Source organism: Python bivittatus, unplaced genomic scaffold (assembly GCF_059951505.1).
Source record: "Python bivittatus isolate LINGU-HERP-01145 unplaced genomic scaffold, Pbiv_v1 ctg000480_np1212, whole genome shotgun sequence".
Lineage (NCBI taxonomy): Eukaryota > Metazoa > Chordata > Lepidosauria > Squamata > Pythonidae > Python > Python bivittatus.
Window position 1 is genome coordinate 43530325 of NW_028277075.1, and position 23084 is coordinate 43553408.

Here is a 23084-nt window from a genome sequence, read left to right on the forward strand (position 1 = left end):
GGGGCCTCTTCCGGGTGAAAGCGCAGCCTTGCAAAAACCTATGAAAATTGAACTCATTGCGAAGGGTTCACTACAGAGATGGCAAAGGATAGAGCGGGTGCTGGTTGCATGCCAGGCATTGTTTCGCGTGCCAGTAGTACTGTGGCGAGGGAACTGCGGGGGTGAGGAGTGAAAGTAAGCCTTCATTTAAATAGTGTCTGACAAACACTAACTGAGCTCCAGGTTAGGGAGTGGTAATGAGAGATGCGGTATTTTTTAAAATAAGTCTGACCTCCACTGTGCACTTTTTCTTACGCGTCCTCGGTTACTCCAAAATGCAAAACACGAAATACTGGATTAAGAAGCAGGAAGGGAGGTGCCGATTGAGTGTTTAAGTAGCTTCCTAGCAGAAGGAGCGTTTCGCTCGCGCAACCACGATCCCCTCTTAGTATGTCTCCGATTACCCAGGGAGTCGTTCAAACGCAGCTAGAGAGCTATCTCACGAATTAGTGTGATACGATGGTTGACGTACGGCGTCAGGTTCAAGTGCCTCTCTGTACAAGATTTCCCCATTCTTCCATCTCATGCTTCTGCCTGTGCATTTAGGATCTCCCATCCAAACCCTGGTATGTTACCCACCTTTTGCTGAATTCATTACAATCAGCTTTCCTGCTATTGAAGATATGTACTGATTTCTTTTAACTTTTCCTCTTGAAGTTATCTTAAACACCAACATGAAATGTTGGTTTCCATGCTTCATGCTTTCACTCCATAGATTTATTCCTCTCTAATAAAGTCAGGAATAAGTGCAAGATAGGTGATTTGGCCTAATTGCTTGAAATCTTTTTTTGCCCCTACTATTCAAATGTTGACAAATAACACCTATCAACAAATCAGGTTTCATTTTTCTCTTTTATATGACAATTCTTTTAGTTAACTCTCATCCCTGGAAAATGCACAATTCTTAAATTTTATTGTTGATGGTGTATTAATTTGACTTTAAGATTATATGAATCTAATCTGACATTTTTTAGTGATCTTCTATTAGATTATCAAAACAGAAAATTCAAGCAATCATGTAAGTAGCTAATATTAATTTCATTAACATCCTTCAACTTCCTATAAAAAATACTGTTACTGGTTTAGAAACCACCTATAAATTCTCCAAAATATCTATCCATTGTGTAACTTCAGAAGCAGCAAAATGTTTGGACAAATAAATAGAACAAATGTGTATATGAAATAAAAACCGTCAGGAAACAATTTGAGGCAAATCATTTTTCTTTTAATTCTGTGAAAGTTTTAAAAATGGCTCCCTTGAAGTAATAAACAGTAAGAAAATATTAATGTTATCAGAAGCCTAAGCAAATTGACATTTCTGTTTTGAAACTGATTATCCCAGTAATGTAAATTTTTATGGATAAATGGGGCAAATGTGACCCAGCAATTCTCATGTATATCTTGGGGTTCCTGTTTGCACAGGGTCAGTTTTGATCCAGCTTAAGTGCATGGATCAAAACTGACCCATGTGCAAACAGGAATCCCAATACTCGCCAGAATTTCAAAGAGATAAAATTAGAATTCATGAGTTAAGACCCAAAAGGAACTAAATTCTGAAGTTACTTTTTCTAGCCACTAGCTGCAATTAGAATAAATGTCCAGTGATAAACTTCAACATATGGAAAGTTAGATCCACTTTTCTTAACAAGGAACTGTAATTTGCACAGAGAAAACCTTGTAGGATATCCTAGCTATATACATTTATTCAATGGCCCGTAAACCCTAATGTGATAGAATAAATATGGAGCAACTCACAAAATGGAAACCAGTCTTGGAGTTAAACTCATTTTAATCATTCTCTATTGCTGCCCTTGGAAGTAATAAAAATCTGACCTACATTTTCTACTAACTGCCTGGCAGCATGGTGCTATATAGTACAAAATAAATCTCATTAAGTTCAGTAAGACCTATAGGTTTGCATCTGTAAAAAAAAATTGATTCTGTGCTGTCAAGTTGGTGTCAACTCTTAGTGACCACACTGATAGATTTGCTCCTCGATGATTTGTCTCTAGCCTGGTCTTTCAGATTTTCCAACAGTGCCCACATTGTCCCTATAACTGAGGCCATCCACCTTGCTGCTGATCGTCCTTTTCTTCTCTTTCCTTCCACCTTTCCCAGCATTAGAATTGCTCTAGAGCAGTGTTCCTCAAACTTGGCCATTTTAAGATATGTGGACTTCAACTCCCAGAATTCCCCAGCCAGCCATGCCTCCTGGGGAATTCTGGGAGTTGAAGTCCACGTGTCTTAAAATGGCCAAGTTTGAGGAACACTGCTCTAGAGAGCTGGGTTTTCCCATAATGTATGTGAAATAGGATAATTTGAGCCTGGTCATGTGTGCCCAGAGTGAGAACTTCGGGTTAATTTGTTCGATGATCCATTTGGAAAAATTTCCTGTTAAAAAAGCAACCGTTTCCCATATATTCTGTAGCTATTTATCCCATACATGCAAAGCTTATACTGGATGGATAGACACAGATACCTTTTTATTAAGAGAGAGAAAAGAAGAAACCCGTACACTCTGCTTGACCAGGACTACTAAAAGTTCACAGAACTCGCCTGCTTTTTCATAGTATTTGTGGGTTGGCAGTTGCCATGGCTACTTAAATCAGCTCAGCTGATGGTTTGAGGCAGCTGCACCAATCCAGCGAGGAAGCCTGAGATGAAGCTGAAGAGTTCGAGTAGGCGATTGGATGGCAATTACAATATGCAGTTAAGGGGGTGTGGCTAAAAGAAGGAAGGGCGGGGGAGCGATCCGGGCACCTTACGTTAGCATTCTTCCTTTCTTTCTTTCTCTTGCTGAGATCAAAAGGAGTTATTTCTTCATTTGCAGCTGAAGAGTAAAAGCACAGGTAAGGAAAATTAGCAACAGAATTCTAAGTGGCCTGCTTCACGTTGAATTAATAAGTAATAATAAAGCAAATAGGTTGGGAACCAATTGCACTTATCCTTCTGTAGAGTGCATTATTGGGATGGGAGCAAGCAGGCAGCAAGCTTTGGAATATTTGCTTATAAAGAAGAAATATTTATATCTCTAGTATGTTTCTCTCTTTTAAAATTGACTTTATATAGGTGCTTGTGTTTACAAAGACCATTCTGAATTCCTCTTAATGTTTAACCCTTTTTTTCTTTGTCTTGTATTCCTGGAAGAAACATTTTTATAGTGCTATGTTGAAATAAGTGTTTTTTAAAATACCTATACATTAGCTTATTAACTGGTTAAAAATTAAATACAACTAATTCGCTCCTTCGGAACAAAACTTATGTGATAGAAAGATTGATTATGTGCTATCTAGTTGGTGTTCACTAAGTTTCCCAAGTCATCTTCAAAGGCAGACTCACATAAAACACACTGTTGTGTTATTGTATCTTTCTCACTGTAGAGTATTTTCATGAGATCTGGTCTGTTCATCTATCGGTGTAAAAAAATATTATAAAATAATGACTCTGAAAATAAGGAAAGTATAACCATTTCCAAATTTCATAATGCAGTAAAACCTCTATGTAATGGACCATTCAGAGGAAGCAAGGTATTCATTAAATCCAAATGTCCATCAATTCTGCCATGACATGATTGCATCAATTTATGTACAGTAATGTGTAAAACCATGTAATAACCATGTATAAATGGGATCTTTTGTAGTAAAGCCTTGATCTAACAGTTATACTCCCCATACAATGAACATTCTATTAAAAGGAAGAGGAATCTGAGTGCAAAATTTGTCCATTGTATCTGAAGTTGTCTAAAGCAAGGTCCATTATACTGCTTTGCACTTGTAAAGACCCATCCTTATTTTCCAGTACAGGTAGTCTTCTTTAGTGACCACAATTGGAACCAGGATCAGTTGTCACTAAGTGAAACCACAGCTGTGCTTATAATCTTACTTCAGCTTTCCTTTGCTTCACAGACCTGCAAAAGTTGTAAATGCAAGGATTGGTTGTAAAGTTACTTTTTCATCACCATCGTAATGGCAAACAGTTACTAAACAATGACTACCTGTATGCTCCTAGGCAAAGAAGGGGAAAGAGATACAGCGCAATCAGACTAGCAACATTCTGTTATCATAGCCAATCTCAATAAAAGTAGTTCTAGCTTTTCTGTGAAGTTGATTTCTGAGTGTTGTCTGTCTAGTGGGGCTAAGTGGTTTCTCTGATTCCTGTTCAGTAGTGATTATAGATGTACTTTGCTTCTTTTGTCTCTGGTGCAAAACATTCATGCATGAACTGCTCTGCATGAAATAGTTGGTTTTGGGTGGCCTGTGCTCAGAACTAAAAATGCATGTTTCAGATGTACAGGCATAGAGTGGTCCAAACAGGAATGGTTGCCAAGAACACTGGCAGAGAGTGGAAGGAAGAAGAGGGAGGGAAGGAAAGGTCCTGAGATCAATGTCTGGATGGACAGCTGGGATGTCCTGGAACATCAGCAGCAGTGGCTGAGGAGAGGATGAGAAGGCTCTGGGGGCAGTTAGAGTGGTGGGACATGTTACATTGGGCCATTCACAATGACTGTGAAGAGGGAGAAAAGGCCCTGGGAAGGACAGGCAGGCCAGTGGGAAATGCTGCACTTAGAGACACTGAAGCAAAGAAGGACATTGTGTTGAGGTGGTATTTCCCAATCTAGCCTGCAGCCCTGGATTTCCTGGGTTGAACTTGCAAAGGTGGTGCCATCTGCTGGTTATTTGTCCATGTCCATAAGACACAGAAAATCACAGAAACAGTGAGATAAAAGTTTAAAAAGAGAAATCCCTCCCCTTCCCCCATAATACATGACCTAATGTAAGATCTGTATTTCTCTGTGCTGAGACCTTAAGGAAAGGTGGATGGTATATACCATTCTAAGGGTAAATAAGAGTTAAGGGTGATCCCTGAGACTCAATTCAGTTCAGGCTGATGCAGAAATTGCTGGCCAGTTGCAATTCAAGCACTACAGAAGGGTATCCAATTGTGAAACCCTGCCCTCAGCAAATCACCACTGAAAATTTATATTAAATTAAATTGGTTAAGTATCACAGTCATACGGGAGCAGTGTCTTTACATGTTATTTTTTCCCTTTTGCTCTTTTTAAAATAACTACACTGAATTATTTTAGAAAAAACTTCTCTTGAATTTGTACAAAAACAGGAGGAAAGCGATTTAATTGATGCCAGCGCTCCAACTCCATACTTCAAAAGGAGTTTAATCAGTTATTATCTCTTGTTCCCATGATCATTGCTCTACTTCTTTGCTTTCAGTTGGGATATTCTCTCCAAATCTATATGCACAATCTCTTGTTGCAAAACTGGGGTTATATGGGTTGTCCTTGAAATAGTTCAAAATTGGCTGCTGTAAACAAATTCCTTTCTGCACAATCTACAGCTACCTTCATAGTGTCTACAGTTCCATCAACTGCAACTCTTTATCTCTTCTCAGATCAAGGGGGGGTAGGAATACTCCAAGAGACTTTTTTGTAATTATGATGGGCAATTACCTTGCAAAGAAAAGCAATTCCTGAACCTAAACTAAACAATGAAAACCACTTAAAATCCTTTTTTTCCCCCTCTCTTCAAACAAATCTATGTGAGATAGGAGTAATGGGCATGTTTTACTTCAGAAGTGCCATAGCCTTCAAATAAATGTCTGTTAGCTATTTATGTTTGTCTTTAACAGTGGAAAATCATGGCTCATGAACCAGAGGCTAAGGTTCAGTTCTGTATTATTCAGCAGAAGATTTGTAAACTCTACAGGTCCAAGGGTGTCTACTGAATATTCTCTGGAATTGATCAAAATAGGGTGATCCCTTGCACACAAAACCCATGCCAGCATTGGAGCAATCATCACTGGTATCGCTGTTTTCCAATGAAAACTATGCATTTTCCATGTAAAACACAAATGTTGCCTAAGACCATTGTTTTGGTGAGCTTAGGTGAGCATAGTTGAACTATAGGTGAACTATAGGGATGTAAAACTATAGATGGGATGTAAAACTATAGATGGGATGTAAAACTATAGGTGAACTATAGGTGAGCATAGTTGCCTAACAACCATTGTTATTTATGACTGTGGGCAAACAAAACGCTGCATGCACAGATAATCTTAATTTTAGCATGAGCTATCATTTGATTTGACAGTTCAGATTTTAAAATGGTAAAAGAGACAAAAGGCAAGACAAAAGAATTAGGGTTTGGGGAAAGGTATTAATACCCCGATTCACGTACTTACTGAAATCTACCTGTCAATTTGTCACTCTTTAAAAGAGTTTTAATCTACCACTTAAAATTAGTAAACATGCAGTACACGCTAAACTAGCCTTGTTTACTTAAGTATTCCATTTATCAAGTGTTATCCCAAGAGACTGAATATTAATTCTGTGTATTATGAAACCTCCACCAGCAGAAGAGATTATGAAACCTGGCTTATGTTTTTTATGAGCCTGGCTAAAGCCATGTGGCAAATAACCTGTCTGAACAGGTCATTGTGCTTCAGAACAATAGGGGCTCATCTACTCCATCTTCTAGCTGGAGCTTAAGCTGCCTTGTTTTGTAAGGACAAGTCCTTGTGATGCAACCTTGGTTTTATTCCCAGTCCACATCTGAAAGTAAAGTGGTGTTTTCCACCTTCTCCCAACACAAGCCATGCTGCATGCATAGTTTATGGAGCTTCAGCAGCAAGTGATGATGTGGTAAAGCCTGGATCTGCCCAGTTCATACTGGCTGCTCTTGGCTGCTGCAGGCAAGTCCCCTTCCCTCTGGTCCTTGATTACTTTCTTCAATGGCTGTTTTGGCTTGTAAAGCGGGAGAGATCATACATCTGCCTGCATAATCCCTGTTTGGCAATTTACAAAGGGCATTGCACAGGCTTCTTATCTAGTCAGGTCTAAGGGTCTCACAGAGACCACTAGACATGCTTATTTTCTCTCAGTTCTCTTGCTGTCCTCCCCAGAATCCTGCTTTACCAGCATCCAGCATCCCATCCCTCTGATCAGGCATTCCAGATGCCCAGTGAGATGGGTAGGGGCTTCTAAGAAAAGCAAGAGAGTCTCCCCTTTCTTGATTTACCTCCCCCTCCCCCCCAGCACCAGATATATCACATCAGATCAAGGCTACTGGATAAAGGTTTACTGGGCTATCTTAGTCACTTCATCCCCATGGATCCCATATTGCAGGTGAGCCACAGGATTGGTACAGAGTTCTCTAGAAAGCAGAAGAGAACCTGGGACAAATTGAAATATCACACATGCAGTAGAAATGTTTCTCCATATCTTTGGATGTTACCGAGCCATCTGATATAGAGACATAGAACTGGTCTAGGCAAGGAAGGGCCCTCGTTTGTTCAAAGTCCATATATAAATATTAATATGCATGGAAAACCCTTTATCTTGTTGTCAGACTACACGGATGGGATGTAAAACATTCCAGATAGAACAAGCCTATCTGGAGAATGAATTGCCTTGCTGTGATTTTCCAGCAAATAGAGATAACCACTTTATTAATTGGGAAAAAAACCCCCTAGGCATTTAACATTACAATGTGAGTAATGAATAGCTGTGCACACCTAGATCAGACTCAAATTGGGAAGTCACAATACAGCGTTCAGCCTTAATAGTTTCAAAAATAGTCAATGAATAAGAAGAGTTTAGTCAACTAAAAGCTGAGATTTTTTTCTCCCCATAGTTAGGAGGTGCTATGCTACTTGAACCTTGCTTTGCTTATTTTTCTTACGGTTATCAAAAGCAGGATGAATTATGAAAAATAAACAAATAGAGTTGCATATTGCATAATTGGTCATAATGTTTCTCAAAGGAAGTGTTCTTTTATACTCAAGAGTTTTACCATTTGTTTGTATCATCTCTTCTGCAGCTTCCAATGGCATCTCATAAGGACAGCCAATTTTTTGAAGGAGGAAGAAGTCAGAATGCTGTAAATGGAAGTGGAACCTCTCATGGACAGTGGGGAAGAGCATGGTAAGAAAATCTGCCATGTGGTGACTTATAGGTATTGTAAGAAATACTTGCTTCTATAAAGAACCATACAGCTCTGTAAAAGAGGCAGCTAACTGCCAAATTTTAGGGAGATCTGATAAATATCCAAAAGGGGAGGGGGTGTCAGAGAGTAATCACATTTATTCCTTTGAAATATTCATGTGCTGGCTTTCTATTGACACATCCAGAGTAGTTCATGAAACTGGCTTGTTTCAGCAAATAATTAAGAGCAACAACACACTAAAAGTGTGCAAATTATTATTCATTATTCTGTTCAGAACAGGCCATAGACAAAACTGTCTTGTGTCATTTCAGTAGGGTTTTGAGGGTTTGTTTTTTGTTTTGTTTGTTTTTGATAATCTCTGTGTGTCTGTTTCAGGAAGGCTGATTGGTTTTCCTTGATAAGTATCATCTTCCTACTCTTGTCTTGCCCCTTTATTGTATACTATTTTATAATGTCATGTCATCAGTACAATTGCTCTTTGAGTGAGCCAGCCGTTCAGCTGCTTACAGGAAAAGTTCGCCTCTTGGACATCTGGAACAAGACACCATCTTTGACTTGGAAAGCTCTAATCCTCTACACTTCTTGGGTACTTTTCCAGGTACATGTCTTGAAGCTTCTCTGTTGGAATCCAGTTATTTGGATCAACGTTAAGTTTGATTATAAAGCTACGTTCTAGAATTAGACCCCCTACTTGTGAGAATGTGGTAAATAAGTTATTTACAGCATTGTGTTTGGGTGCTGCTGGGAATCATCCTAACAGTTGATATCCCTAGTTTCTTTAAGGCATTTCTCTGCCTTGTTTTCTTTTATGTTTCCAACACTTCCAGAAGATTATGACTGACAGAAGAAAATGGGAGACTCATGGTCTTCCAGATGTTATGAAACTAAACTTCCAACACCCAAACTGGAGAGCCAGTTTGCTCTAGTGGTTAAGGCACCAGGCTAGAAAGCAGGAGACTCTGAGTTCTAGTCCCTCCTTAGGCATGAAAGCTGGCTGGGTGACTTTCGGCTAGTTACTTTCTCTCAGCCCAACTCACTTCACAGGGTTGTTGTTGTTGTGGGGAAAATAGGAGGAGGAAGGAGTGTTAGGTATGTTCATTGCCTTGAGTTATTTATAAAAATAAGAAAGGCAGGATAAAAAATCTAAAAAAAAACAACCCACCCATCACCATTGGCTTGGCTTGTGGACTATACCAGAGGTTGTATTTTAACCCCATTTGAGGGGCAATAGGTTCCTTATCCAGACCTAGATGGTGATTTGGAATAAACAAACAGAGGCTCACCTTCAGTCTTTAGTTCTTATTTCCATATAATTTCTATATGAATATTTGATCATGGTATTAGCAGCTAGAAATTAAACATATTTTTTTTACAATTTCACTACAAAAAAAGATCAAAAATTAGATCTTCCACCTTTGTACTATTAACCTCTCTTTAGTCTATGTCCCCAAATGATCTATACTAAAATATTCACAGTTGCATATATTTCAGCATCATTTTTAAACAGCTGCATTATTATGAGAGTTTGGGATATGATTAAATGCCAGTGATGAAAAAAATCATTACATTGTCAATCCATAATTTATCCTCCTGCAAATCCTCCTTTTGTGCAACTTGAATTCACTTGTAAAGATATTGGTTCATACATTCATTCTGTTATAGGCATTTTTGTTTATGATTCCTGACTTTTGCCATAAAATTCTTCCTGGATTTCGAGGAGGAGTGCAAGAAGGAGCCATTTCACCTGCTGGTAAGAGCATTTTTATTATATCAAGTAATTAAAACTAGAGAAAACCAATGCCTTATACATGTCTCAGAACAAGTATCTTCACGTTCAAGTATGTTGCCAATTAAATTGTACAGTCATTGATCCCTATCATATTTGTTACACCTGCATTTCCTTGTCACTCTCAGTTGCTCCAGTAAGACTTTCTGTCTTAAAAATAACACATTTTCCTTGCTGCCTGTTACACCTGGAGCTGTGTAATGTTGCTTTTGTCTGCTTTGAAAGGCCTTAGACCTTGTTGATAAGCTGAAGTATAAATAGTTACACATATCCACATTCATCCCTTGTTACTCGTCTCTTTTTCAAAGCCTCTGGAGGATGAGTCCTCCCCCCCTCTCCCCAGTAACAAATCATGTACATTACTGAGGCTGTATACAAGATTAAAACTGCTGATAATTAAGCAGGAGAACTGGAATACATGGTTGCCTGTATTATGTGATTGAAATGGGATGGTTGATTGTGTGAACATAATGGCTATGATTTAAGTGAGAAAAGTGGAAGAAGGTGTGATGCCGGCATTACAATTCCCGAATTTTTTTTTTCCTGCCTCTATTGGGCCATTATTTCCATCCTAAATTTAAGTCTTTAAAAATTTGGCTATTTTCCCAGGCCTTGGAATAGGATGTTTGTGGAGCCCCTGTCAGTTGTGTTTAATTTTATTTAATTTATTCGATAAAAGTATGGCTGTCCAATCCAGAAGACTTTGGGTGGCTTACAAAATCCACACACGCAAACACACACACACACACCTGTTAAACCCCACATAAATAGGCAGCCTGGACTAAAACAACTAGACCACCAACAGTACAAAGAGTACAAAAATACGACAGGGGCCTCACCAATAAATAACAACCACATTAACCACAGGCCTGGGAAAAGAGCCCGGTATTAAGGGCATTTTGGAATCCCAGGAGGGTGGGTCTTGAAGGGTTGCTGTTCCAGAGGGTGGGGTCCATGACAGAGAAGGCACACTTCCTTGGCCCTACAAGATGGCAGTGTTTAATGGAAAGGATCTGGAGCCCACCCATTCTGCCTGAATGTACTAGGTGGGCAAAAACAATTGGAGTTAAGCGGTCCCCCAGATAATCAGGCCCTGGAGGAATGGTTGGTGAAGAAATTTTCAATATTTCTGCATAAATATGACCTAAAACGTGATCTGTTCTCTTTTTTTAATAGTAATTTTATTAAAGATTATAGTTATAAACAGTAAACATTAATACAAACTGAAAAAAATAGAATAAAGAGAAAGAGGAGAAGGTTCAGAAAAGAAAGGGAAAAGGGGGAAAAGTAAAAAAAGAAATAGAAAAGAAAGAAAAAATAAGAATAAAGAAAACGAAAAGAAATAAAGAAGTGACTTCCCACCTTCATCATAAGTATAAACAATATTAATAACTTATCACCTCTTAAAATACAACAAATGATCTCTTCTTTCCATCTTTTATCTGTAAACAAATCCATAAAGCATTGTCATTTCAGTCTATATATGTGTGTGTGTGTGTGTGTGTGTGTGTATATATATATATATAATTTTATTAAAGATTTTTACAAAAAATAAAATTAATACAAACTGATATAAAGTGAGAAAAAGAAAAGAAAAAATCAAACCTAAAAGTGCAAAAAAGTAAAAAAAAAAAAAAAAAGGAAAAGAAAATAGAAAAGAAAGAAAAAAGATACAAAGAAGTAACTTCTGATCTTCACAGCAGTTGAAGTACAAACATAAACTCACCTCTTACTCTACGGTTATAGCATAGCTGTCTTTCTATAAAGAGGTTTTTCTTTTGGGATTGATGGACAAACACCTGGAAAAAAGTCATGGAACTTTGTTTTTATATATGAAAACTGCAGCAAGATTATTGTATGGACAAAGATGGAAAGATTCGGCATGACCCACAATGGAGGAATGGTCAGTGAAGATGATGGAATGTGCCGAGATGGCTAAATTGACTTCTTTGATCAGAGAAAAGACAATACTACATTTACTGCTGACTGGAAACACCTTATAGACTTTTTGTGTGAAACAGAAAAAAATGAATTCGTGATTTATGGTTTTGATGATTAGATAAAATCTTACTTAGCTTTTTGGCATTTATTTCAAATTCTTACGTTCTTCAACTTATAATTTTTCATTTGTTCAAAAATGTAGACTCACCAGATGGCTTTTCAAACTTGTCAATCTGAAGATCTCTAATAGCCTTAAGACAGTTAAAAAGGCAATTTCCAAAAGTGACTAGAAGCAAAGTTAACAAACTTAGTGTCCTTCAAAAGGCTCCACCACAGTTGAAAATTTCATGATTGATCCGTTTGCTCCCGGCACCCAGACCCACTGTCCTGCTATCTCCTCGCCAGGACCAGCCGTCTGAAGCACATGTGGGCAATCTCCTGTCCTCTCCCTGTCCTGAGGTTCCGAAGAACCACTCTACTCACCAGTTATTTGGTCTTTGCTGCAGTCATCATGGTTTTTAGCTCACCATGCTTCCACCAGAAGTCCTGTTGTTTTCTATTTCTTAACTGTTAACCATCCAGAGTTCTTCTGGAATTGGACAGCCTCTGAATCTTGATGATGATGATGATGATGATGATGATGATGATGATGATGATGTGTTTCCTTTCAGGTGCAACACTCAAATATGAGATCAATGGACTACAGGCCTGGCTCATAACACATGCCCTCTGGTTTGCAACTGCTTACTACTTCCAGTGGTTCTCACCCACCATCATTTTTGACAACTGGATTCCACTCTTGTGGTGTGCAAATATTCTTGGCTATTCAGTGTCCATATTCGTATGGTTAAAGGCCTACTTTTTCCCCTCTAATGCAAAGGACTGGTATGTTGGTATTACTTATATTACTGTAAATGTGATGATCATTAATTTGATGAGTACCAAATGTTCAGTAAAGCTAATTAATCTAGTAGCTACTTCTCTGCCTTTCTTGCTGTTGTACTTTACTTGCTGCTTAAGATCATAAATATCTAAGCACGTCATTTCAATTTTTTTAAGGTTATTTATTTATTTGTTTATTTATATTTCAAATTTGTCACCACCCATCTCACTGTGGGGTGACTCTGGGCAGTTTACAGTAATCCCACCTTTCTTATTTTTATAAATAACTGAAGGCAGCGAACATACCTAATACTCCTTCCTCTTCCTATTTTCCCCACAACAACCACCCTGTGAGGTGAGTTGGGCTGAGAGAGAGGGACTGGTCCAAAGTCATCCAGCCGCTTTTTCCTGCCTATTGTGGGACTAGAACTCAGAGTCTCCTGTTTTCTAGCCTGGTGCCTTAACCACTAGACCAAACTAGCTCTAAGGCTCTATTCCTAAGGCCTGAGGATGTAGACGAATCATTTGCATCTCTTCAGGTTATCACATACAGATTCTGTCTTTGCCTGTCTTGAGTATTAAGATCTTCTAATTGGGGGTCTGCAGGGTAACCATGTTTTTATATCAAAAGTGTCCTCCCCTGCCCCCCTGAAAGAAGCAGTAATGCAGTCATTCTGAAAGAGGATATGCCTGGAACTATTGCCCTATTTCCAGTATCTTCTTTTTGAGCAAGGTCCTTGAGAAGGTGGTGACTTTTCAGCTTCATGCATTCTTGAAGGATATGAGTTATCTGGACCCATTCCATTTTGATACCAGGTCTAGTTTTGGCACTGAAACTTGTTTGTTCTGACAGATGATCTGCTTTGTGGGAAAGACTGGAGAAGTGCAATTCTGTTGATACAAGTTCTAGATATCTTAGCAGCTTTTGATACCATTGGTATGGTATCTTTCTGAATGGATTATCTAGGCTGAACATTCTTCTTCAATAGATTTTCTGCTACCTCCTGAATCAACTCTGTAGGGCAGCGTTACGGTGCTTGTTTAGTCTTGTAGGCTGTGGAGTTCCACGGAGATCCCCTCTGTTACCTGTTGCTTAGCATCTATATAAAACTGCTGACTGAGTCATCAGGGGGTTGGGGTTAGGTACTGTTAATATACTGATGACACCCAACTATATTTCTCCCTGTCATCAGAATCAGGTAAGGCACTGCAGATGTTGGACTGGATGGTATACTGGCCTGGATGAGGTTCAGTACATTGAAGTAGAATCCTGACAAAATGGAGACACTGTGAATTGATATCTTGTTGGGCCAGAAATTGAGTAGGTTTCCCACCCTGGGCAGAGTTGTACTCCCCCGAAAGAGCAGATATACAGCCTTAGCATATACCTGGATTCACCTCTATCTCTGTCACATCGACAACACAATGCATTTATCTAGCTGTATCTACCTAGTCCTGAAATCTACCACCCTTTTCTGGACAGGGATGGGCTGGCCTCAATACTCCATCCTCTGATAACCTCCCATTTGGATTACTGTCACATGTTCTATACAGGTCTGCCATTGAAGAAGACTCAGAAATTACAATGGTAGGCTATTCCTTGAAATACTCTTCAGAGGCTATATAACACTGGTCCTGAAAGGACTGCTCTGGCTGCCTATATTATCAGGGTTCTAATAATAATGTTTACGGGTCTTAACAGTTTAGGACCTAATACTTGAGGAAGTGCTTCTCTCAGTGTCTGCCTGCCCAGCTGTTACATTTTATAAAGGGAGCCCTCTTTAGTATTTACCCTGGAGCCAGGTCAATGCTGATCTTATCTGCCTTTTGGGGTCAGGTGAAAAACTGGCTTTTTATTTTCCCATTCAGGATTTTACATCCACAGCCCAATGATGCCTTTAGTCTCTTTAAATGCTGCTGTTGGTGTTACTTGCTTGTTACTGTGGGTTTTTTATTATTTTTTTTACTTGGTTTGATTGTCTTTTTAAGGATTTTAGTGCAACAAGATCCTCTTGGTAATGAGTGTTAGCCCTTCAAGATAGACCAGACAAGGAAACCAAAGTTATGAATGCTAATACTACTTTTATTATAGGGTGACAGTAACAGAATCTTGTATGTCTGAATGCACTTCCCTGCTCCCTGCCTTTATCCTAAAGAGAACTAGGAAGGGTCAAGTCTGAGATGTTTTGTCAAATTACATTTCTGCCTTGGAATCAGATTTCATTTATCTGACTGTTGTCTTGGTTGTGGCTCTTCCTCCTGTTCCTCAAGGTTATTCCTTCTACCCATTACAATGAGCAGGCTATAAATATTTTAAATAAAAATGAATAACATTGTAATTAATCAGTAATTATGTCCATTTCATTTGTGAGCGTTCTTACAATTTCGTTTGGTTTTAAAATTGGTATATAGTAATCTTTTGCTTATACTCTTAATACTCTATTTCAGCAAATTCACTGGCAATTTCTTCTATGACTTCATGATGGGAATTGAACTTAATCCACGCTTGGGAAAATGGTTTGATTTCAAATTATTTTTCAATTGCCGACCTGGTATAATAGCATGGACTTTGATTAATTTATCCTATGCTGCGAAACAACAGGAATTGTATGGACAAGTCACTAACTCTATGCTACTTGTCAATGTCTTACAGGTAAGCATTAACATCTGGATTAATGTTAAATGCTATCAACAATAATTCTTTCCCAGTTCATTTCCTCGAGTGATACATCATAAGTATGTGTGCATATGTGTATATACACATATGCACACACAGAGACATATGTACATACATGCACATATCACTTTTACATCTGGCTGCAGTTTAATCAGGCTATTAACTCTTTCAGGACCACCATAGTTCCACAAAATTCTTCCTTATATCAGTACCACCATTTACAAGCTATTCTTCACAAAATAATGACCAATATTTCATGGAATTGTGAAATCTCTCAAGATGTTGTTGATTTCAACCTTAAATCTCACAGGTTCTCGTGTGAGAATAGCAGAATTTCATATGAGAGCTCACAAGATAATATGCTTGCATAAGATTTCAGAATCAGATAGCTAACATCTGTGATTTTTGGAATGATGATTTTTTTTTCTGTTTTTCCACTCGTGCCATCATGACATCAAAAATCCCTGATTTATAACTCATTATACTGGAAGGTTGTGTTTGGAATGTTCCTGTATTGTGGCAGTGTAGTAATAATTAGGAACTAACTTACAATAAAGATGTAAATTAAAGAGGACATTATTTATAGAGTATCATGATCATCAACTATAGGGCTTTGTGAAAGTGGTGATAGATAATCATTAATTTCGAATTGTAATCATTAATCCTGTGTAAGCACAATCCAAAAAAAGCATGGCTTTGCATTATATATCTAGATAAATTTGAGCCTCTCCTTCTGAAGAAGGATAGCATTTATTCACATGCTCATTTTTTTTATAAGACATAGTGATAATGTGTGTATTTTTTCAGGGTCTATATGTTTTGGACTGTTTTTGGAATGAAACTTGGTATTTAAAAACAATAGATATCGCCCATGAACATTTTGGATGGTATCTAGCATGGGGAGACTGTGTCTGGCTTCCCTATCTCTACACTCTACAGGTATTTCATCATATGTATTTACTCTTGTCTGCATTCAACTACTTCCAGAAACAATAGTGGGTTTTTTCCCCTTTAAGAAAGCACCTCGGGCAACTTGATAACTGTCATGTCTAGGGAGTTTTTTGGTGTTTCTTTTTTTTTATTAGTGTTTCGGCCTGCTTCTGCAGGGAGTGAACTGCCTTGGCAGTATTGTTTTGAGGAGGTAATGGGAAACTCATGGTATGATGGTTGCAATTATCTGGCAATTGGAGGTTGGCTGAGATGATGGCTGGAAGCTGATGGTTTGTGTGGTGGCTGGAGGCCTGTGGCTGGTGTCTGTATGCCAGAGTTCAAAAACTAAAGCTCAGGCTTTCAGAGACCAACTAGGGCTGAGGAAAATACAAAGGAAGAAGGATGCTAGTTGAGACCATGGCATGACCCAAGGAGTCATGGACAGCAGGGAATGGTAGATGGAGACTAGCTGCAGAGAGGATACTTGAAGGCTGGTGTGAATCTTGTGGAGGCCATGGAAGAATGGTTGAAAGGGAATTATGAAAGATTCAGAGAAAGAAGGATACATCCAGGTCAAAATGCCTCAGTCTGGAGGATGGACCCTGGTAGAGGAGAGGAAGATATGGATGTGAACAGAAGAAGGATATAGACTCACAGAATTTGGAGGAAGAGGCTAGAGACTGGTGAGAGTGGGATGAAGTGGAAGAAAAGAGAAAATAGACAAAAACATGAAGATGATATGAAGTTGTATAGGAAGAGAGCTGTGAATGGAAATGGTGAGAAGAAGAGTGGGGAACTGTGGGATGAATGATTATAGAGATGTGGAAGGTTAGGGAAGAGGGTAAAATGGATTGCAGTTGAAGGTAGAAGTGGTAGTGCTGTTGGGAACAAGCGGACTTGGCACAATTCTGGACTTTGTGTGCTAGCAGATAGAGCAAGCAATGGCTATAGCTGAGGTGTCAGGCCAGGATTGCCATGGTTGATAAGTAATGGAGATTGCTAGTAAAGTCATTCTGTGGTTACTGGTGATTGGAAGGTGCACTTTGTTGTTATGGAGCAATGATCCAAGTTTGGGTGAAAGACAGGGAACGATAATTGGCAGCCCCCTGCAATAGAGAATAGAACAGCTGTGAAGTTGAGTAATAGGGGTCAGTAGAATAAAGGTTCCAAATGGTTTGTTGGGTGTGGGAAAGGATCAGCATGGGGGAAGTTCACAGGCTGGCAAGGGGGGCTTTGGTTTCATAGTCGGAAGCTGGGGAAGATTGAAAGTGATTGAGAAGGGTTGCATGGTCAGGAGACCAGGGATTAGCTGATGACTGGGCAGCTCACTTCTGCTTGATGGGCTGAAGGGAAGAAATTTAGCTGGAGAAGATGTGACTATGCATACTGCAGTTGTGATGGGCCAGGGGCAGTGGGTTGGCCATATCAAGGGAAGGGGATCTGGTAGTTTGGTACCAGTCTAATTTTCCAACCCTCCAGCCTCAGGCTTGGATTTAGAAGGCCGTATTGCTGGTAATCTTGGGCTCATTTGGTTGTGAATGAGCACGAAGACCTGTATGTGTTAATGAAACCTGGTTGGTTAAGCACAGATACGTGGCTTTTCTGAGATTTGCTCTCCTTAACTTTGGATTCTTTAGCAGCTATGAGAACCAAACCAGGGGAGGGAAGGGGGGCTAATCCTCTAAGACATTTTGGCTGTGACCAGAGGCTTTGCTCTATCTATTTGTGTATTATTACAATTGTATTTATTTCATTAAAATATTTAAACTGCCCAATAACCAAAACTCTCTAGCCAGTTTACAATAAAACACACAAAAATACAAACTGAGTAAAAACATATATGACAATATCAAATAAAATACAAAATAAAAGCATCATATACTGTAAACTAAGCAAGTAATGAAAAGAAAGCATTAAAATATAATTAAAAGCCAATTAAAACCCTGGGAAAATAAAACGGTCTTCACTTGACACTAAAATGATGCTAATGTGGGCGCCAGTTGGCCCTCTGGGGAGGAAATTCTATAAATAGGGTGCTACCACAGAAAAATATCTTCCCCTTTTTGAACCTGACGTCATCTCCTTTGGTCAGAGGGCCTGGAAGAGAGATTCATTACATGATAACGCTTGGATGGATACATAGGGGAAAAGGTGCTGTTTCAGGTAATCTGGTCCTGAGCCATTTAGGGCTTTAAAGGTCAAAATCAACACTTAGAATTGTTCTATGGATGATGGGGTAGAAATGCCTGCATTTGAAGTGGTGAATGCGCCATTGAGAGAACTAAAAGGTCAGGCCAAGGATAGATATTTTAGAGAAAGTCTATGTGGCTGTTAAGACTTGACACTGACTTGATGGGAAATTAATCACCTGGATGCTGTAAAAAGAAAAGAAAGAATGCTGATTAAATCTGACAATTCATTTACCAATTTTTTTCATTCCCTTTTTCACCTCAGGGGTTGTACTTGGTCTTTCATCCTGTCCAGCTTGCTACTGGGTATGCGGTTGGAATTCTTCTACTGAGTTTGGTAGGCTACTATATTTTCAGAACGGCCAATCATCAGAAAGATCTCTTCCGTCGCACTGATGGCAATTGTAAAATATGGGGCAAGAAACCCAAATATATTGAATGTGTCTATACATCCGTCAATGGGACTAAACACCACAGTAAACTGTTGGTTTCAGGATTCTGGGGTATTGCCCGCCATTTTAACTATACTGGAGACTTGATGGGCTCCCTGGCATACTGCCTCTGTTGTAGTTTTGATCATATTCTTCCTTATTTCTACATATTTTTTATTGGCATTCTCCTGGTCAATCGCTGCATTAGGGATGAACATCGATGCTCCAACAAGTATGGCAAGGACTGGAAGAGATACACTGAGACAGTACCATACCGACTCTTTCCAGGGATTTTCTAAATGCTTATTTTAAAATATAATTGCAGAACAAGTTTTGAGATCTACAAATATGTGATATTAGCAGTATTCTTTGGCCCATATAATGGTGTATGATTTACTTACTTGTTAAGGTATGTTAAAAATATTTTAACACATTTAACATAAAATAAGTTACATGTTATATGAACTTTTAAAGGGTATTTTTGTTTTTTTAGAAAGTTTCTTTTTCTACTGATTTGTTTTGCCCTCCCCAGCATTTCAAATGAAAAATGAACATAACCTTGGTTTATAGGTACAGATACAGATAAAATCTCCATCTATCCATCCTGCTTGCCTGCCTGCCTGTCACCTAAGAACACAGACAGATAGAGGTTAAGCTGAGAGTGACTGCTTCAAAGTCACCTTGTGAACTATATGATCAAGTGGGGACTTGACCCTAATTCCTATCTACAATATACTTAAGTATTATACTACACTGGCATACGATAAAACCTATAATATTTCATTTCAGACATAATCAAGAGGGAAATGAGTACAAACCTCATAGTTCTGTTAAGATCACTTTTCATTTCACTGTAATTCAAAAAACTGCAGTGATTGATATCTCAGTTTTACTTCTTTGGCTAAAGGGAAATTGTGATCATAAATGACCAGAGAGCTATTTATATTGCCCATCTGATAATATGATTCTCAGATGATTGTAGTTGTATTGGAGATGCTGGAGCCTTCAATACCTTCTAAATCCACACTTGATAAATAAGTTTTGTTCCACTTTGAAAATGATGACTGGGTAAACTGATGACTGGGTGACTAATGAGATCTTGGAGTAAAGGTAAACAGTTCAATAAAGGTTTCAACCCAGTCTGTATCCACTGTAAAATAGGCCAATAGTATGTTAGGGATTATAAGGCATGGTATTGAAAATAGAGATGCCAATCTCATAAAGCCCTTTTATAAATCAGTGGTGCAGCCACCTCTGGAATATTTTGTACAGGTCTGGTCACTGCACCTCAAAAAGGATATAGTGAAGCTAGAGAAGGTTCAATGGAGGGAAACTAAGATAATCAAGAGGCTAGAACAGCTTCTCTATGTGTACACAGTTATGCATGGTGTGGATAAAGTGGGGACGGAGAAGCTGTTTTCTCCTTCCCAAAATACTAGAATCAGAGGTCACCCAATGAAACCGAATCCTGGAAGCATCAAGACAGACAAAAGGAAATATTTTTTTACACAACACATAATTAAACTTTGGAATTTTCTGCCATGAGATGTGCTGGCTATAAGCTTGGTTGGCTTCAAAAAGTGGTCAGACCAATTCATGAAAGTCATGGGGATCAATGACTGTTAGCGTTGATAGTAGGGTGACTACCTCTGAAGGCCGTCTGCTGGGAAGCTAGTGGGCTTTCTTGTGCAGTTGCTTGGCCACTGTGAAAACAGGCTGCTGGACTAGATAGCAGGGCACTGCTTATGTTCTTAAAAGGTCTGTATAACCTTTTCAGTTAGTTGTGAGAAAAGTTATATGAAATAGCCAAAGACAAGAATGACTGGCTAAAATAATGATCTTGGACATTACTATCAATGGTATTTTTACAGATTCAAGTCCACCTTGTTTATAGGAATTTCAGTATTTCAGATGACACTTGTTTGACCAACATCAGTGTATTTAAAAAGACAACTTCAAGTTTTTAAAGTCCATGTCTCTATAAATCAGTGCTGAACCATTTGTACAAAACTGCAACATTGTTGAACTATGTATAAGTTCAACATTGCTGAACTATGTTTACTAAAATGAGAACTTCACTTCTCATGGTTGTTTACTACAAAATGGACCTACTGGCTGACTTAACATAAAGCAGATGCTTCCTGTTAATGTATACAGTATCTGCAGATAAATGCACACATATACACGCTTAAAGAATTATAGATGATGATGATTTATTAGATTTAATATAGCTACCCACTCCAGTAGACTTTGTAAGCCTCCCAAATTTTAAAACAAATGTTGGTTGATAGGTTTTATATTAGCAAACATGCACCTTTTGTATGAGCTAATATAAATTGTGTTCACCATCATCTATAACTGTGAAGATGACATCCAGTATATTACAATTATAGCATTATTACTGCATACCTAGTGCAGTTAGCTACTGTGAGACTTTGATTCCTGATAGACAAGGAAGTACCTAGCTCCAGATTGTTACATACACATTCCTATGAAATCTTTAAGGAAAAGGATTTAGCCTATGGATATCAAGCCACTGACTGTTTAGGGGAAATTGATTTAAAAAGTATAGAATACCATTCTGGACTTGTGCAATCTAGAATAATACACATGGAGAATAGCTGCATATTTTCCTCTACGTTAATTACAGAAAAACTCATTCTTGTCCTCATCCAATGCATTCACTTTGAAATCAGCACTAAACAGAGTTTTCACATTGTCACATGCAATGGATGCAATATGACAGTTTAATGTAGTTCCTGGAATTGTCCACTGATTCATTTATTGCAAACTGATATTTGAAAAGAAGAAAGAATCACTACACCAACATTTTGAAATGGAATTAAAGCTCCTTTGTTAGCCAGCTTGATTTCTGCCTTGCAGGACTAATTTTAAATGGGTGCGTTGGGTAAGTAGATACTTGGATTTAATGCCTTCTTGAGTAACTTTAGAATTGTAGGACTCTTTTGGAGTGATGTAGTAGCCTTTGAAATGGGGGTCAAAATTTGCAAGATACTAAATCAAACATTTCAACACTGCTGCAAATGCCAAGAAAAGACCTTTTACAATGATGTGCTATAAATAATCTTCTGTTTGGAAAATAAGTCCTGAAGGTGATTATGGATCAGTTCTCAGTTAATATGATGTCTGCATTTCCACAACATCGTAATACTGGTTAGTACAACTTTGGATTTTTATTGTATTATTTTGTGGCTTAATTTTGAATCCAGCCAGCATAGATAGGTTATGGTTCAGCATGTCATGGAAAACCAGAAAATTAAATTAATTAGGTTACCAGGTGTAAGGATGTCATGCAAACACAGCCAGAACTTTCAACATTGTTCACAGTCAGCTAAAATGCAGTTGGGTAGGTTTGGGCTTTGTGTTGTGAAAACTGAAGGAACTAGGTTAATTCAATAAGTCATGTTTTAGTTAACTACAGGACTAGAGAGTTATGTAAACACAGCTTGTATTTACATGGGAAGAAGCAAGTGAGTCTTCAAGGACCTCTTTCTTCTGGCATCTGATGATTGGAATGAGCTCAGTATAATTTGTTCCCCGCTTAGTATAAGATATGGAGTTTTACTGGCCAAGTTACCTACTCTGATTAGGCAGAAATTGTAGAATGCAGACTGCTATACAGGGTATATCAAAGCACACATACAAAAAGTTATACCCCTGTATTAATGAAGATATTCTAATTTAAGCTAAGTAGTCAGGCCCAGCCTATAAGAATAGTTTATGTTTCAGTGTATTGTATGCACCCAGAAAGCTACGCTAATTGAGTAAGACATGGTTAAGGCATCAGGCTAGAAACCAGGGGACTGTGAGTTCTACTCCCACCTTAGGAACGAAGCCAGCTGGATGACCTTGGGCCAGTCACTCTCTCTCAGCCCTACGAAGAAGACGACAATGGCAAACCACTTCTGAAAAACCTTGCCAAGAAAACTGCAGGGACTTGCCCAAGAAGTCCCCAGGAGTAAAAAACTGACTCAAAGGCACACACAAAAAAAGAAACTAGTTATAAATAGAAATGTTGTGAACATAGCTGTAAAAATACTAGCAAGCCTTTCATTATGGCAGTTTTTATCCATATTGGGCCAATTAAGTTGTATATAAGATAAAAAGATGAAATGAGTGGATGACAATTTCTCAGGCGCTTTGTAATTAATGGAGTGGGTAATTCTGTGAGTTTTGTGGGTAAGTAAAACGTCGTCTTAAGATTCAATTTGAGGAAAATATCTTTCAGAG

At 38.5% G+C, this 23084-nt stretch overlaps 1 protein-coding gene across 4 annotated transcripts; it reads left to right on the forward strand.

The window, feature by feature from the left end:
- Nucleotides 1-3: 3 nt before the first annotated feature.
- DHCR7 (7-dehydrocholesterol reductase) lies at nucleotides 4-19292 on the forward strand. Of its 4 annotated transcripts, XM_088145821.1 has the most exons (9): nucleotides 4-174; nucleotides 2870-2888; nucleotides 7872-7975; nucleotides 8373-8595; nucleotides 9660-9747; nucleotides 12396-12609; nucleotides 15055-15259; nucleotides 16091-16222; nucleotides 18668-19292. In XM_088145821.1, the coding sequence occupies exons 3-9, from the start codon at nucleotides 7878-7880 to the stop codon at nucleotides 19130-19132; spliced, it is 1425 nt and encodes a 474-aa protein (XP_088001947.1). In that variant the 5' UTR covers nucleotides 4-174; nucleotides 2870-2888; nucleotides 7872-7877; the 3' UTR covers nucleotides 19133-19292. The 4 variants fall into 4 exon arrangements, with proteins under 4 accessions (XP_088001947.1, XP_015743973.1, XP_088001946.1 ...); XM_015888487.2 differs by lacking the exon at nucleotides 2870-2888; XM_088145820.1 differs by lacking the exons at nucleotides 4-174; nucleotides 2870-2888 and adding an exon at nucleotides 264-605.
- The last annotated feature ends 3792 nt before the right edge of the window (nucleotides 19293-23084 follow it).

Bases quoted from the DNA above. Each gene is read 5' to 3' on its own strand.
- DHCR7 (XM_088145820.1), top strand. From the start codon at position 564: ATGCTTCTGCCTGTGCATTTAGGATCTCCCATCCAAACCCTG. The intron at 12,610-15,054 runs GTATGTTGGTAT...ACTCTATTTCAG, and splicing joins CCCTCTAATGCAAAGGACTG to CAAATTCACTGGCAATTTCT. The intron at 16,223-18,667 runs GTATTTCATCAT...TTTTCACCTCAG, and splicing joins CCTATCTCTACACTCTACAG to GGGTTGTACTTGGTCTTTCA.